Here is a 13,366-nt window from a genome sequence, read left to right as displayed (position 1 = left end):
GATGAGCGAGGAGAGAGAAGGAGAGAGAGAAGAGAGACGGAGATGAGAAGAGAGAGAGAGCAGAAGATGGGGAGAGGGAGAGACGAGAGATGATGGAGAGAGAGGAGAGAGAGAGAGAGAGAGAAGAGAGAGAGAGAGAGAGAAGAGAGAATGCGAGATAGCTGGAGAGAGTGAGATTGCGGCAGATGAGAGCAATGATAGAGAGAGAGGCATAGAAGAAAAATGCCGAGAGGAGCGGGAAGGTGGGGGGAGAGAGGCGAGAGCGAGGCGAGGGGAGGTTGGGAGAGAGACAGAAGAGAGAGCGGTGAGATGGGGAGCGAGAACGGTAACCCTCTCGTTCGTTTGTTCTCTCCGTAGAGAAGCTGCGTTTTCCGGATGCATTGGCGACGTAGTCGGCGATGATGCGGGCGCTCATCTCGGGCCTGCTAGCTGACCCGGAACCAGCGTCTCGTCGGCTATGAGCAGCTCTGCCAGCAGCGTCTCTTCCGCTCAGTCGACTTCGGACAGCATCCGTGGGGAGTGAGTATACGCCGATCGCGCCGTCCGCGGCAGTGGGACGCCAGGCAGTAGCTCCCCCTGGTGTTGCTGTCGGGTCCGGTACCTTTCCCGCCGGTAATTGACGCGGTGTTAGGCGTTCGTGGGGAGGAAGAAGGATGTTTATCCGCGTTCCTCGAAGGTACCAGCATATTTCTGTTCCACATTTTTTAGAGAGTCGAGGGGGTTTTATTCATGTCCCTCGGAGAGTACGCGTGGCGTTTTTTTCTGCATACCTGAAATCTGGTTTGCGTTTCTTCTGCGATCCTGGAGCGTAGCTTTCACACTTTTATTCCATGTTTACCGGACCAGTCACACCGCGAATTTTTTCCTCCCAAGATTTTATTCGTCCTTCGAGGTCTCTCCACCATAGCCCGCCCGCCCGGCCGCGGCTTCTTAGCCTCTCACCCTGGGACGGCTTCTCAATTGACGGATGCTCTCGTCTTAGCCGTTGCCGCCGTTTGTTCCGATCGTGAAGGGTCAGGACGACACGTTCCAACTTTGACGAGTTTGAGCGAGAGGCGCCGCGGCCGTGCCTCGACGACTACGCGTGCGCGCCGAGGATTCGTCGGCAAGCGACCTACCGTTCGTCGGGTTCACCTACACGAAGAGCGTGCACTCGGACAGGTAGGTCTCCCGTGAGAGAGTGAGAGAGCTGAGAGAGGAGAGAGAGAGAGAGATGAGAGCGAGAGAGAGAGAGAGAGTAAGAGATAGAGAGGAGAGTAAGAGATTGAGGGAGATCCCTGTCCCCCCTTGCTGGACCATGGTCGAGCTGTCTGTGCAGGTGGGGTGAAGCGCATTTTCTGTTTCTCGGATGTCGTTGCCTGGCGGTGTGCGTATGTGATCGGAGCCGCGCGTTTTTTTTCTCGCCGAGCGCTGCGCGTCCGAAGTCGGCAGGACTCCGTGCGCCGGAATGTCCTATCGCAGCCGCGATGGCTAGCTCATCAAGCCTCGGATAGTCAGATTATGAAACTTTTGAACTTTTGAAACTTTGGAATCCGATTGCGAGCGGGGAAGACTTTTGCGGCATCTGCGTGGATGTGGACGACGCGATTCACTCACCGGGCATTCTGCCATGTGTTGTTTTCTCGGCTTCGGCAGGTTCGCCTCAAAAGTCAAGAGTCGTGCGATTCGCCGATATTAAAGTCTCATCGACGAGAAACTGCCGAATGAAGAACGTTGAACTCCAGAGGGCGCTACAAAAGGTACCGCACGTGTGCGGAGATTTCTCTGCTCGCCCACAATTCCACACATTGTGTTGTCATGCCTAATTGTTCATTAATTTAATTCATTATAATTAATTCATTAATTTATCGTAAAATAACACCTAATTAATTGATATTGATTTATTGTTAAATTGTTTTTGATTGATATTAATAACAACTTAAATAATTAATGAATGAACAAATTCCCTGATGCTCGTGTCCATATCCGTGGCGGCAGGTGCACAAGCTGGAGACGATAGAAGGGAGCAGCGGCAGGAGCTAGACAAGGTCAAAAAGGTCACTCAAAGGAGATGAAGGAAGCGCTGAGCAAGCGGAGGCTGAGCGTGACATCATGAGCGTGGCATGGCCAAGTACATCACAGAGCGGCAAACGTAGGCATCACCGCTGAACTTCATCTCATCTGTCACATCTTCACCTTGCTCATCCTCATCCCTACTGCATCCTCATCTGTCAGCATCTTCACCCGTAATTCTCATCCCTACTGCATCCTCATCTGTCAGCATCTTCACCTGTCATCCTCATCCCATACTGCATCCTCATCTTCAGCATACTACCCGTCATCTCATCCTACTGCATCCTCATCCTACTGCATTCTCATACTGTCAGCATCTTTCACCTGTCATCCTCATCCCTACTGCATTCCTCAATCTGTCAAGATCTTCACCGTCATTCTTATCCCTACTGCATCCTCTTCTGTCAGCATCCTTCACTGTCATCCTCATCCCCCTACTGCATCCTCATCTGTCAGCATATTCACCTGTCATCCTCATCCCTACTGCATCCTCATCTGTCAGCATCTTCACTCGTCATCATCCTCATCCTCATCATCATCCTCTCCCTTTGTCCCTAGTTCCCATTGCTTGCAGACTTGATAGCATTGCTCCTACCCTGCCCCCTTCTTTTTTCTCTATCTCTCTGTCCCTTCTTTTATTCTCGCTCCTTCTCTCTCTCCCTTCTCTCTATCTTTTCTCTCTTCTCTATCTCTCTCTCGTATTGCCACAACGTGGGAAGGATATCCTTTAACGCCGTTCTTCATCTCTCTCTCCCTCTCAGAGTCTTCTTATCACCTCTCTCTCATACATACAACATGTGAGAACGCGCGTCTCTATTCTTTCCTCTCTCTCTCCTTCTCTCCTCGAGCAGACGCTGCGGGCGTCGATGGCGGACACGTACAAGCAGGAGGAGGCCGTCATGGAAAGAGAAGGCGCTGAGGGCTGCTGCAGGAGGAGATACGCGGAGAAGCACCAGATGCAGATCGAGCCTCTCGCAGCAGCAGCTCAGGTACGCGCCCCGCTGCTGACCTCTATCTACGATTTCTATTACCTCTGTGATTTGTGCCACTTCTACGGTCTCTATGATCTATATGATCTTATATGACCTGTACGATTTCTATGATCTCAGTGACCTCTATGACCTCTAAAATCTTTGTGATCTGTATGGCCTCTTGCTCTCTGATGCGCGCCTCTGTTGCCGATGAGATGTTGACTCGATCTCTGACCTCATCTCGTGGTGGTCAGTGTTGGCAAAAAACCTGTCAATGGTATCTTGTCTCAGTTGATTAAGTTAAAAACAACCATTCCCTAATTATCCTCTAACCCCTTATTCCCATTATCCCCTGATCCTCCCAATTCCCATATCCACCTCATTCCCTAATCCCATTATACCCTTATCTGCCTGACCTCTATATTTCTATTATCCTTTTATCCCATCTTCGCTGTTACTCACACGTGACGTGTCTCGTTGCTGTGTAGAGATGAGGTGGAACGCTGAAGGGGGAGGTGGTGGAGATCGAGGAGGAGCGCGGTACCGCGCGGTGAGGGGGAGAAGGAGAAGGCCGAGGGAGAGACTGAGAGAGCCAGCGCTCCTGGCATCAAGCAGCTGAGGGCAAGATCGTCGACATGAAGGAAAAATCGAGCGAGTAACGCCACCCCTGCACGAACTTCTATACTGTATACTACTGTATACATATATATATATATACCTATACATGTATACAAGTAAGGCCAAAGTAAGGACTGTGCAACCTCATACTCACAGTGTGCCAAATTAACGGGAGTCGGAGTCAAATACTCCCTGATTTACTGGTCGGACTCCCTGATTTGACACATGCAGGAGTCCGTGTGACTCCAGTCCCTGAAAATTTTGCCATACTAACTAGTTCGTTCCCAGAGCACAGGCCTCGTGGAATTACCGTATTTTTTCAGCAATGTCCAAGAAAATCTTGGCAGACGTGCAAACCGCATGATATCTTAAAATAAGCACATGCGTTATTGTTTTAATATCTTTAATTTTGAACCTCAGACTGCGGACTCCTCTGTTTGAGGGATAGGGGAGTCCGTTGGACGGCCGTGTTCGAAAGTTAAATTTCCTATACCCCTGTACCTCATATATCTATTATATATATATATATATTAGTTGATGTCACGATCATCGGTTGAACAGTTGGCTTCGAACAAGGCTTGGTTATCAAATCCAATAATCGATTTCATCGGAAAAAAAAAAAAAATGTTGAAATAAATGTAAAAACTTTGAACAAGAAAACTTGGGAAAAGATGGATGCGAATCAGAGATATCATCGCTACTATACAAGTTATCCTTTATTAACATACATGTATTATACACACAGTAGTAAACAGTACGTGCAAAACAAACAGTAAACAGGGCTAAACAAGCACATAAATGCACACACGTACATGCACACGACGTTACGCACACGCAGGCATTCAACACCCCAAGTAGCTCTAGTACTATAGCCCGCGTACAGTTGCCGCAGGGGCCTGCGGCAACTGTCCGCGGGCTATAGTACTAGAGCTACACCCCAAGTAACCGATTGTAACCGATCATCTGTTACTTGGGTCCAACCGATGATCGATTACGAAATTACAACCGATTGACAACACTAATATATATATATATCAGGAATAGATAATAGGGAAGGAGTGTGACTTCAATAAACAAGGGAAATTCGTCATTTACTAGCCTTATAATACCTACGATTTACTACGCGTAACTCATCCAACTTGAGCTCAAACATTGTGGCTCGCAGGGAGATTGGACATCGACGCAACACTCGGCGAGATAACCTTTGACCCGGCATACAGCTATACATACCGGCATACAGCTGGTATGCCCCCCACGCACGCACGCCCACCGCAATCTCCCTGCGAGCCACACCGCCTCGCCGAGAGAGCAAGCTGTGGTTAGTAGCTGCCTTTTGTTTAAATTTCGGCGCAAAACGCATCGAGTTTAATTGCTGGCAGCAGAATGGAAAATCCCGGATTGCGGGTGTATACGAGGAAACGATTTTGCACGATGCTAGGCGAATGTACTGTGTACGATATTTGAGCTCAAGTTGGATGAGTTACGCGTAGTAAATCGTAGGTATTATAAGGCTAGTAAATGACGAATTTCCCTTGACAGTCTGCAGCCGGATATCCGCGCGATAGCGCGCCAACGCCGCCCTGGCGGCATTCTAACACGATTTCGCTGCCCCTATTCCATCACCTTCAACGGGTTTACATATATAAGGCAAGCAGCAAGTTCGCTGAGTTGAGCAGTTCTGCCGATTGGACGACCAATTTCACTACCCATGTAGCTTGAGATTTGCTTGAAATGCTCGTATAACTTTTTTGGCGACTCGGCGCGCTCGTTTTGCTGTAAACAACGAATTTGCACTTTCTTCTTTGTTTGTTTCTGTTGATGAGTGTAGTACATATGGCGTGCGATAGAGGGCGCAAAGAACGCCGAGATTATAGGCATAGTAGACTGGTACCCGTTCGCCACCTTTACTCCGGCATATCACTACACTCACGTAGTGTAGCGTGTGGAACTGTCGACCGGGTACCAGTCTATATGCACATGGATTGATAGCATGGCATCTTGCGTCTATGTTATAACCATGGAAAAGTTTCTTATTCTTCGTCGTTTGATTCGTTAAATAATGACGAGCCGCAACTGGCATTTTTTTCATCGGAAGGTCATCTAATTAAAAGGAAAGTCGAATTTTGTTATGGCCAGACTAACGACTATAAATAAGTATGTAACAACTAACAAGCGTAGATGCAGCTTTACAAATTAGTTTACATACCGGGCGGTGGGGGGACCGATCTATAGTCCTACGGGTCGTTGGTCCTATGGGTCGTTGGTCCTACGGGTCGTTGGTCCTACGGTTATTAGTAAGAGTGGTAGAGTGAATGACCAATTTTTTTTTAAATCACAATTTATTTTTATTTTTCTTTAATTTTTAATTGTATTTGTTTAAATTTTCTTTAAACATTTTTTTCCCCAATTTTATTATGTATGTGGCTTTTTACTATGATTGAAGTATGCACCAGACAGGAGTGGAGGAGGAAGAAGAAAATAATTCTTAAACTATTTCAGTGTCATTCACCATCGAGACCTTATCACAAAGTATTTGCATTCACCACGACAAAATTTCCTTTATGTTTTTGGTCTAGTTTCATGCACCTCAAAATAATTTAGATGTCCCCCTTGAGTGGAACGACTACACCAGTTTTAAGTAAGTGCTGTTGGTACACTACACAGGCACAGGTCCAGCTGCTGTAGTAATACCACTGTATATTTCCTTGACCAGGTATAATTATTTTTATTGTTAGTATTCATTTATTATTAGTTTAATGTGCATCAGCGTATTTATTCTGTATGTGTGCACCCGTAGGACACATTGGTCGTGGCGTCGGTAATTAAAAATTTAAAAAAAATGAGAATAACAAGAAATCATTAAAAATTTAAACTTTAAAAAAAAATAATCAAAAATTAATTAAATTTTTTTTTAAATTAAAATTGATTTAAAACAAAATTAAATTTAAAATTAAATTATTGAAAAAAGTAATTAAATTAGAAAAATTAAAAATTAAATTAACAAACATATTTCAAAGAACATCAATTACGTGTGGCTCTTGCCGCCGTGGAGCGCGTAGGACCAGCCGACTCGCTCAGGGACCAACGACCGGTAGGACCAACGACCCGTAGACCAGCGACCCGGAGGGACCAACGACCCGGTAGGACCAACACCCGGGAGGACTCAAAGAACTGTAATCGCGGTAGTCGAGTAGCCGTGTCTTTATGGCCTCGATCTTGAACGCCGACCATGCTGCGCTGTGACTAACGGTCAATACACGTCTTTATCTCTAACCTGCATAATACCGGTTTCTTTTCGGAGCTAGGTCTCCGAATCTATGATCTTGCAGATGCTAGCCTTGATCTTGCTGTGCACAGACTTGGAGCAGGCATAGCACTCATATGTACAGTCTTGGGTGTGTTAGTTTACATTACTCAATTACTATTCAATATCATAGATAGAGCGGGAAGTTGTACTTGCAAGTAGGTTGTGAGCTGATACGGCACTTGCTGTCTACTACTGATCCATAGACTTGATATAGCTAACGGTTAGTAACAGTAGATGTACTGGACCGTAAATTAACCCACTATTGAGTGATTAGCAAGCTTATCATGAATGCGCCTGCATGGCTGGTATGACAGAAAAAACGGCAGCGGCGTCAGGCTTCAGCAGCTCGATGCGGTAATATCTAGCGGTGGGTACGCGATGTCCGTCTATATAGCCATTTGTGCCTGGTGCAAGCGCAGTTTCCGAGTTAGCTGGGACAAGGTTCGGCCAGAACTCGAGAATTTCGTCAGATCGTTTTCTGTGAGCCTTCGCGTCACACAGAGCTGCGTTGCGAAGTAGAGAAATTAGATGTTTATATAACAACGTGGAACACTGTTCAGCGTCCCCAAATGTGCGTCCTGCTGTGTCCCCACTAGAAGATTCGCTGGACTGTTCGCTGGCAGCTATGGATCCGTGCGCCGGTCAATTCATTCGGCGCACGGATCCATAGCTGCCAGCGCTGCATACTGTCGTAGGACGTTCCCGCGGTCGCGTGCGCCTTGCTGCGGAACTGTGCGCAAGATCTGCGCTTAAGCGCTTTGGATCAACATCTCCTTTCGGCAACGCTTCTCTAGTATCCCGTCTCATCTGGTTTATTGAAGTCACACTCCTTCCCTATTATCTACTCCTGATATATATATATACTATACATATCTACTACTGTATACGCTGTAGATTTCGCAGTGGTATAATTTTCGCAAAATTTCGCGAACGCGTCCCCGACCGCGAAAATAACAACACGCGAATAATTCATACCAACTAATACCGAATAATTCATAATTCACCGACCGCGAAATAAGCCACTTGCGAAATTGTCTGTCAAGTCTGAGTTCGCGAAAACATCTGTACGCGAAAAATATGGCGTATACAGTATATCACCTCTCACCATGTCGTAGATGCAGGGAAGCCAGCTGAGCGGCGTGACAGACCTGCAGCAGCAGCTAGCGCGACTCACGGAGGACAGTGGACAGCGCACAAATGACCTGCAGAACAAGCTCAGCCAGGTGAGCTGCGGGGGACTCAGGGGGTCAAAGGTCAGAGGTCAGGGGTCGCCCGACGAAACGCCCGGTCTGGCTTGATGTTGGTTTGTGCTCTGGGGCATTCTATAGAAGTCAGGTTTATAGGTTTCAGAGTCATAACTGTCACTCAAGGGAAAGAGACACGAGGAGAATTTACACGTATTATTACTCAATTATTCTGAGACAGAAACCTTTGCTTTTCGGGGGATTGTCCCCAATTTGCGGTTACGTGATCGGGGATTGATCCCGATCAATCGTCGATTTGAACACCAGTGGTGCCACCTCATTGCAGTCGAGACAGAAAGCTTCGACGGTGTTTTTTTTCCGGGCTTGTTCCCCAATTTGCGGTCGCGAGCGTCGCATGACTGGAGATCCTTCCCGATTTCTCACCTCGTTGCAGTCGATGGCGACGGCGCGGGAGCTCCGCTCGCAGGCGGAGGAGATGGAGGCGAGGGCCGCCGAGTACAAGCGGCAGACGAAGAACATCAGGTCGCTGACGGAGGAGGTGCAGCGTCTGGAGAAGCTGACGGAGACGCTGACGGAGGAACTGAGGGAGAGCCGCACGAGCGAGCGCGCAGGGGGTGATGATGCTGCGGTCGCCGCCGGAGAGGACAGGACGGCAGAGTACGAGGTAGGAAGCCACATTGTTGAATATAACCCCCGTCATCTGCTGCATCATCGTCATCTCTCTCTCCTGATCGTTTTTTATTTCCTCCTCCCCATTATCATGTCCCTGAGTTCAACCCTAACTTGCCTGCTTTTAACTTCAAACCTAACCCTAACCCTTTGCCTGCTAGTAACTCCAACCCTAACCATAGCCCTGACCATCGTCCTGTGTGTAACATTGCTCTGCTTCCTTCCCCCACCTTCACCGAATTTAACCCCAACTCTTGCCTGCCTCTGACCTTGACCACCAACCCTAACTCTTGTCCGTGTATAACGTTGCTTCCTTCCCCCCACCACACAGGAGAAGATCAGGGACTTGGAGCGGCAGCTGCGGGGGGCCGACCGCCGCGAGTCGCGCCTTCTCAAGGTCAGCGCCGACCTTCAGGTCAAGGACACGCACATCCAGGAGCTCGCCGAGGCCGTCGCCACACTTGAGATACGGCTGCGTGACGAAAGGGAGAAGCCCGACCACGCGGAGGAGGAGGAGAGGAAGAGGGAGAGGGAGAGGGAGCGGAGGAAGGAACTGGAGAGCAAGCTGCAGGTGAGTGTCGGTGGAAGTGGGGGTCTCCTCCCCCGGGTCTCGGTCTCTCTCTCTCTCTCTCTCTCTCTCTCTGTCACTCTTTATCACTCTTTCTCTGTCTCATTGTTTGTCTCTCTCTCTCTCTGTGTGTGTCTCTTTCTTTCTCATTCTCTCTCTTTCTATCTCTCTTTCTCTCTCTGACTTTTTTCAATCTTCCCCCCCCCCTTCTCTCTCTCATGCCTCGTTACCACACTTCCCTCTCTCGCACCCATCCAGGACATGGAGCAGCAGCTGAAGCTGACCACCAACCAGAAGACGCGTCTGCAGGAGAGCGTCGACCGACTAGAGGCCTCCACTGCCGCAGCCGAGCACCGCCAGGGGGCGCTGCCACCAGTGTCATCGTCGCCGCAGCAGCAGAGGCGTCGTAGCATGACGCGGGTGGGCTCGAGGAGCAAGATGACGGACGAGGAGTACAATGCGCACGTCGAGGACTGCAAGGAGTGCAGGTGAGGGAGAGACGAGTCGGTCGCCATGGAAACGCGCGAGTCGGTCATCGCGGCAACACGTTTGTTTCGAAGGGAAACTATAGGAACTTGCACTGGCCTCCGTCGGTCATTCTTGGAGTTTCGTTGGTCGATCGACGTTAAAAATCCGATGTGTATTTTTGTCACCAGGCGGCGCCATGACGAGAAACTCGCCGACCTGAAACAAGAGAACTACTACCTGCAGACGACCGTCGGAAAGCTGGAGAAAGAGTTGGACAAAGTGGGAGCCGCGCGTGACGCGGTGAAAATGAAGGTGGGCTATCACACACGCGGCGATAGATTAGATAGGGAGAGAACGGAGGGAGATGGAGGGAAGGCGAGACAGAGAGAGAGAGAGATAGGGAGAGAGGGAGAGTGAGAAATTTAGAGTAAGAGAGAGAGGGGAGAGAGTGAAAGAGCGAACAAGAGAGAGAAAGAGAGCGAGAGAGAGAGAGGGATCATTTTAAGGATACTGTTAGGGTTACGGACAGGTAACACTGTAAAGGGCATTGCAACATAACTGCTCATCAAATTCAATCAAACTCATATCCATTACATGAGAGAGATGTCTCTCCACGCTCTCGATGGGAAAAAAATTCATCGCTAATTAAGTGACGACAAAAATTCGTGAATTCATACAAAAAATTATTTTTTTGTTATTTCTCAGAAACAGCAGAGTTGGAACCTAAACTTTTAACCATAAGTTGTTCATAATATAAACTAAAAAAGTGTCCCTGGAATTTTTTTTAAATGCTTTAATTTAGGAAATAAGTTGAAAAGATGTATGAAAATTTGTAGTGATTTTCAAAACGCAACAATTTCGTAAACAAACAGCCATAACTTATAAAATATAATATTTAAAAAAAATTCCAGCTACCCTTCCTTTGATATGTTACCATTGAAACGTAACAAACGTTTTTGGAATCGGAGTTGTGAGTTTTGAGAAATAGCGTTTGAAAAATCAGCAACTTCAGCATTTCTAACAATGGAGATATTAGCACTTTTCTAAATTTCCCATGATTGAACGCCTGTGTTAAGAATTGACTGATGCAGGGTCCACAGGGTCTCCAACCATTCCGCATTCTGCGGAATCATTACGATTTCTAGGCTTAATTTCCGCACTCCGCAGCGGCAAGGTTATATTCCTCATTTCAGTTGCACTGATTGTTCGCATTGTTCGCTTGGACACATTGTTTTTTTTTCAGCCGGTGCCTGGCACTGGCCACGAGTTTATTAATAGCCGTCACTGCGCGAGTCGTTTCTTGGAAATGCACGCTCTGCCATTAGTTTTGCACCCACCCTACCATCGCTCAGTGTTATAATGTGTTTCTATGCATTTTGTATCTGCCATGTCTACGGTAAATGGAACAGCCTAGGGAGACAGGCGCTGTCTGCAAGGTGTCGCGTAGTTTGTCTGCTAATCAGATTAACACGTGGGGAGAATGGCGTCCAATTGCCATTGCCATCCAAAAAACCCGACTTTTACAGAAATTCAGGAACGAATATACACAGATGTGGCCTGTACTTGTGAAGTCAAAACTCAGTGTTATAATCATGGCTATTGCATGGTATGCAAGACAGACTTTCAAGTGGGGCACGGAGGAAGGGGTGACTGCCAAAGGCATATAGTCTCTCAACAGCATAAGTGCTATGCGGGTGCAGTGGAATCTACACCCAATATATCAAGCTTCTTTGCAGCAGATAGAGAATTGTCTGTCTTCACGCAGAAGTGAGATTTACGGATTATTTAATTGAACACAATGTGCCTTTGAGGGCGGCAGACCATGCAAATGAACCTCTTCAAGAAAATGTTTCCAGACTCACAAATAGCCAAAAAGTATGGTTGCAAACATACAAAAACACGTGAAATTGTGAGAAATTGCAATTCTTACCTGTGTTTTTATGCTATTCTTACCTATGTATTATTACTATAGTAACCTAACTGTGTATGCTCTCTGAAAGTTATGAAAACTGTTTTGAATCCTAACTTGTAGGGTTAAGTCTAGGGTTGAGCTAGTGTCATCAGACATGAGAATATGGCCCACAGTATGCCTCAGATTGCAGGAAAATGGCTTAAATATTTAAAAATTTTCTGGGGGGCATGCCCCCACACCCCCCTAGCACTGGCATGCCTACGATACACGGGCCTGCCTGCGGCAGCCAAGGTTAATTCCCCCCCCCCTGCTGTCCATCAATTTCATTCCGCATTTGGAGTTCACAGGGTTGGAGACCCTGCAGGGATTTGGAACTGTTTGGGAGGCTATACATACATAATTTCTACATATACGTCATAGCTGCCCATGGGTTCGATCTATCAAATAAAGTTGGTATTGAAATTTCGACCGAAAATCACATCCCAACCCTAACAGTATCCTTAAACTTATGACATGCATGCATAATAATAACATTGCTATCCATTCTAGTAACTACAGTCGCACTCATATAAAATATTCAAATCCATAAAAAATCCATATAACAAATTAAATAATCCAAATAAATAAATCAAATTTATATAGCAATAAAATTCGTACTCGCTCCCCCGTCAAAAACCACCCTTCACCTACTCGCTCGTAACCCCACCCCAGCCCCCCATCCGCGACTTGACAGTTGCCGTGGTTACAGGCTCAGCTGGAGGAACAGACACGCAGCCTCCGCTCGCAGCTGGAGGAGGCGAGGAAGCAGGGGCAGGAGAGCGCGATCGCTGTGGCGAGGCTCGCGGCGTCGGACAGGAGCGAGAGGGAGAAGGTCGCGCGCATGGAGGAGGAACTGGTAGAGGTGCAGCGAGAGGCAGAGCACTACGTCACCAAGATAGAGGTAAGGAGAGAGGAGGGAGAAGGAGGCAGGGGTAGGGGGAGAGGAGGGGAGAAAGTCGTGTGCATGGAGGAGGAACTGGTGGAGTTGCAGCGAGAGGCAGAGCACTATGTCACCAAGATAGAGGCGAGGGGAGAGGAGGAGGGCGCGGGCAGCCTGATAGGAAGAAAGCAGAACATAGGAAAGGAAATGGAGCAGAAAAAGGGTGGAGTAGAGAGCACAGAGCGGAGCCAGGGGGGAACTCACGACTTCACTTGCAAAGTTAACGGCATCCAAGACTTACGACGTCACAATTACCTACGATGTTTCTAACAGCGTGCCCTGGGAGGGAAGAAGGGAGGGAGGGAGGGAGAATGGAGGAAGAGGTGAATATCCACTCTATTACGTAACTCTTACGCTCGCGGCACGTGCGTCTTTTGCAGGAGATGAGCTCGAAGACGGAGCAGAAGAAGCAGGAAGCCAGCGCGAGCACGGGGGAGCTGCGCATGCTGAGGAGGCAGCTACAAGAGGCTGCGGCGACGAGCGAGAGACTCACGTCTGAGATGCAGGTGAGCAGGAGAGAGAGAGGGGGATGGGAAGGGGAAAGAGAGAGAGAGAGAGAGAGAGAGAGAGAGAGAGAGAGAGAGAGAGAGAGAGAGAGAGAGAGAGAGAGAGAGAGG

General features: G+C 47.9%; 1 protein-coding gene across 1 annotated transcript in view; it reads left to right on the top strand.

The window, feature by feature from the left end:
- The window catches only part of LOC106817641 (citron Rho-interacting kinase-like), a gene marked incomplete at its 3' end in the record, with an annotated part of 28,324 nt that overhangs the window by 9,662 nt on the left and 5,296 nt on the right, over positions 1 to 13,366 (top strand). The window contains exons 11-17 of the mRNA XM_014822327.1: positions 8,064 to 8,171; positions 8,587 to 8,817; positions 9,154 to 9,393; positions 9,649 to 9,878; positions 10,047 to 10,170; positions 12,519 to 12,710; positions 13,130 to 13,255. Of these exons, the coding sequence (XP_014677813.1) occupies positions 8,064 to 8,171; positions 8,587 to 8,817; positions 9,154 to 9,393; positions 9,649 to 9,878; positions 10,047 to 10,170; positions 12,519 to 12,710; positions 13,130 to 13,255 (1,251 nt within the window). The remainder of the gene's footprint in view (positions 1 to 8,063; positions 8,172 to 8,586; positions 8,818 to 9,153; positions 9,394 to 9,648; positions 9,879 to 10,046; positions 10,171 to 12,518; positions 12,711 to 13,129; positions 13,256 to 13,366) is intronic.

The sequence above is a fragment of the Priapulus caudatus genome, unplaced genomic scaffold (genome assembly GCF_000485595.1).
Source record: "Priapulus caudatus unplaced genomic scaffold, Priapulus_caudatus-5.0.1 Scaffold1809, whole genome shotgun sequence".
NCBI lineage: Eukaryota > Metazoa > Priapulida > Priapulimorpha > Priapulimorphida > Priapulidae > Priapulus > Priapulus caudatus.
Note: the sequence above shows the minus strand (reverse complement) of the source record. Positions and strands in the feature narration are given on the sequence as shown.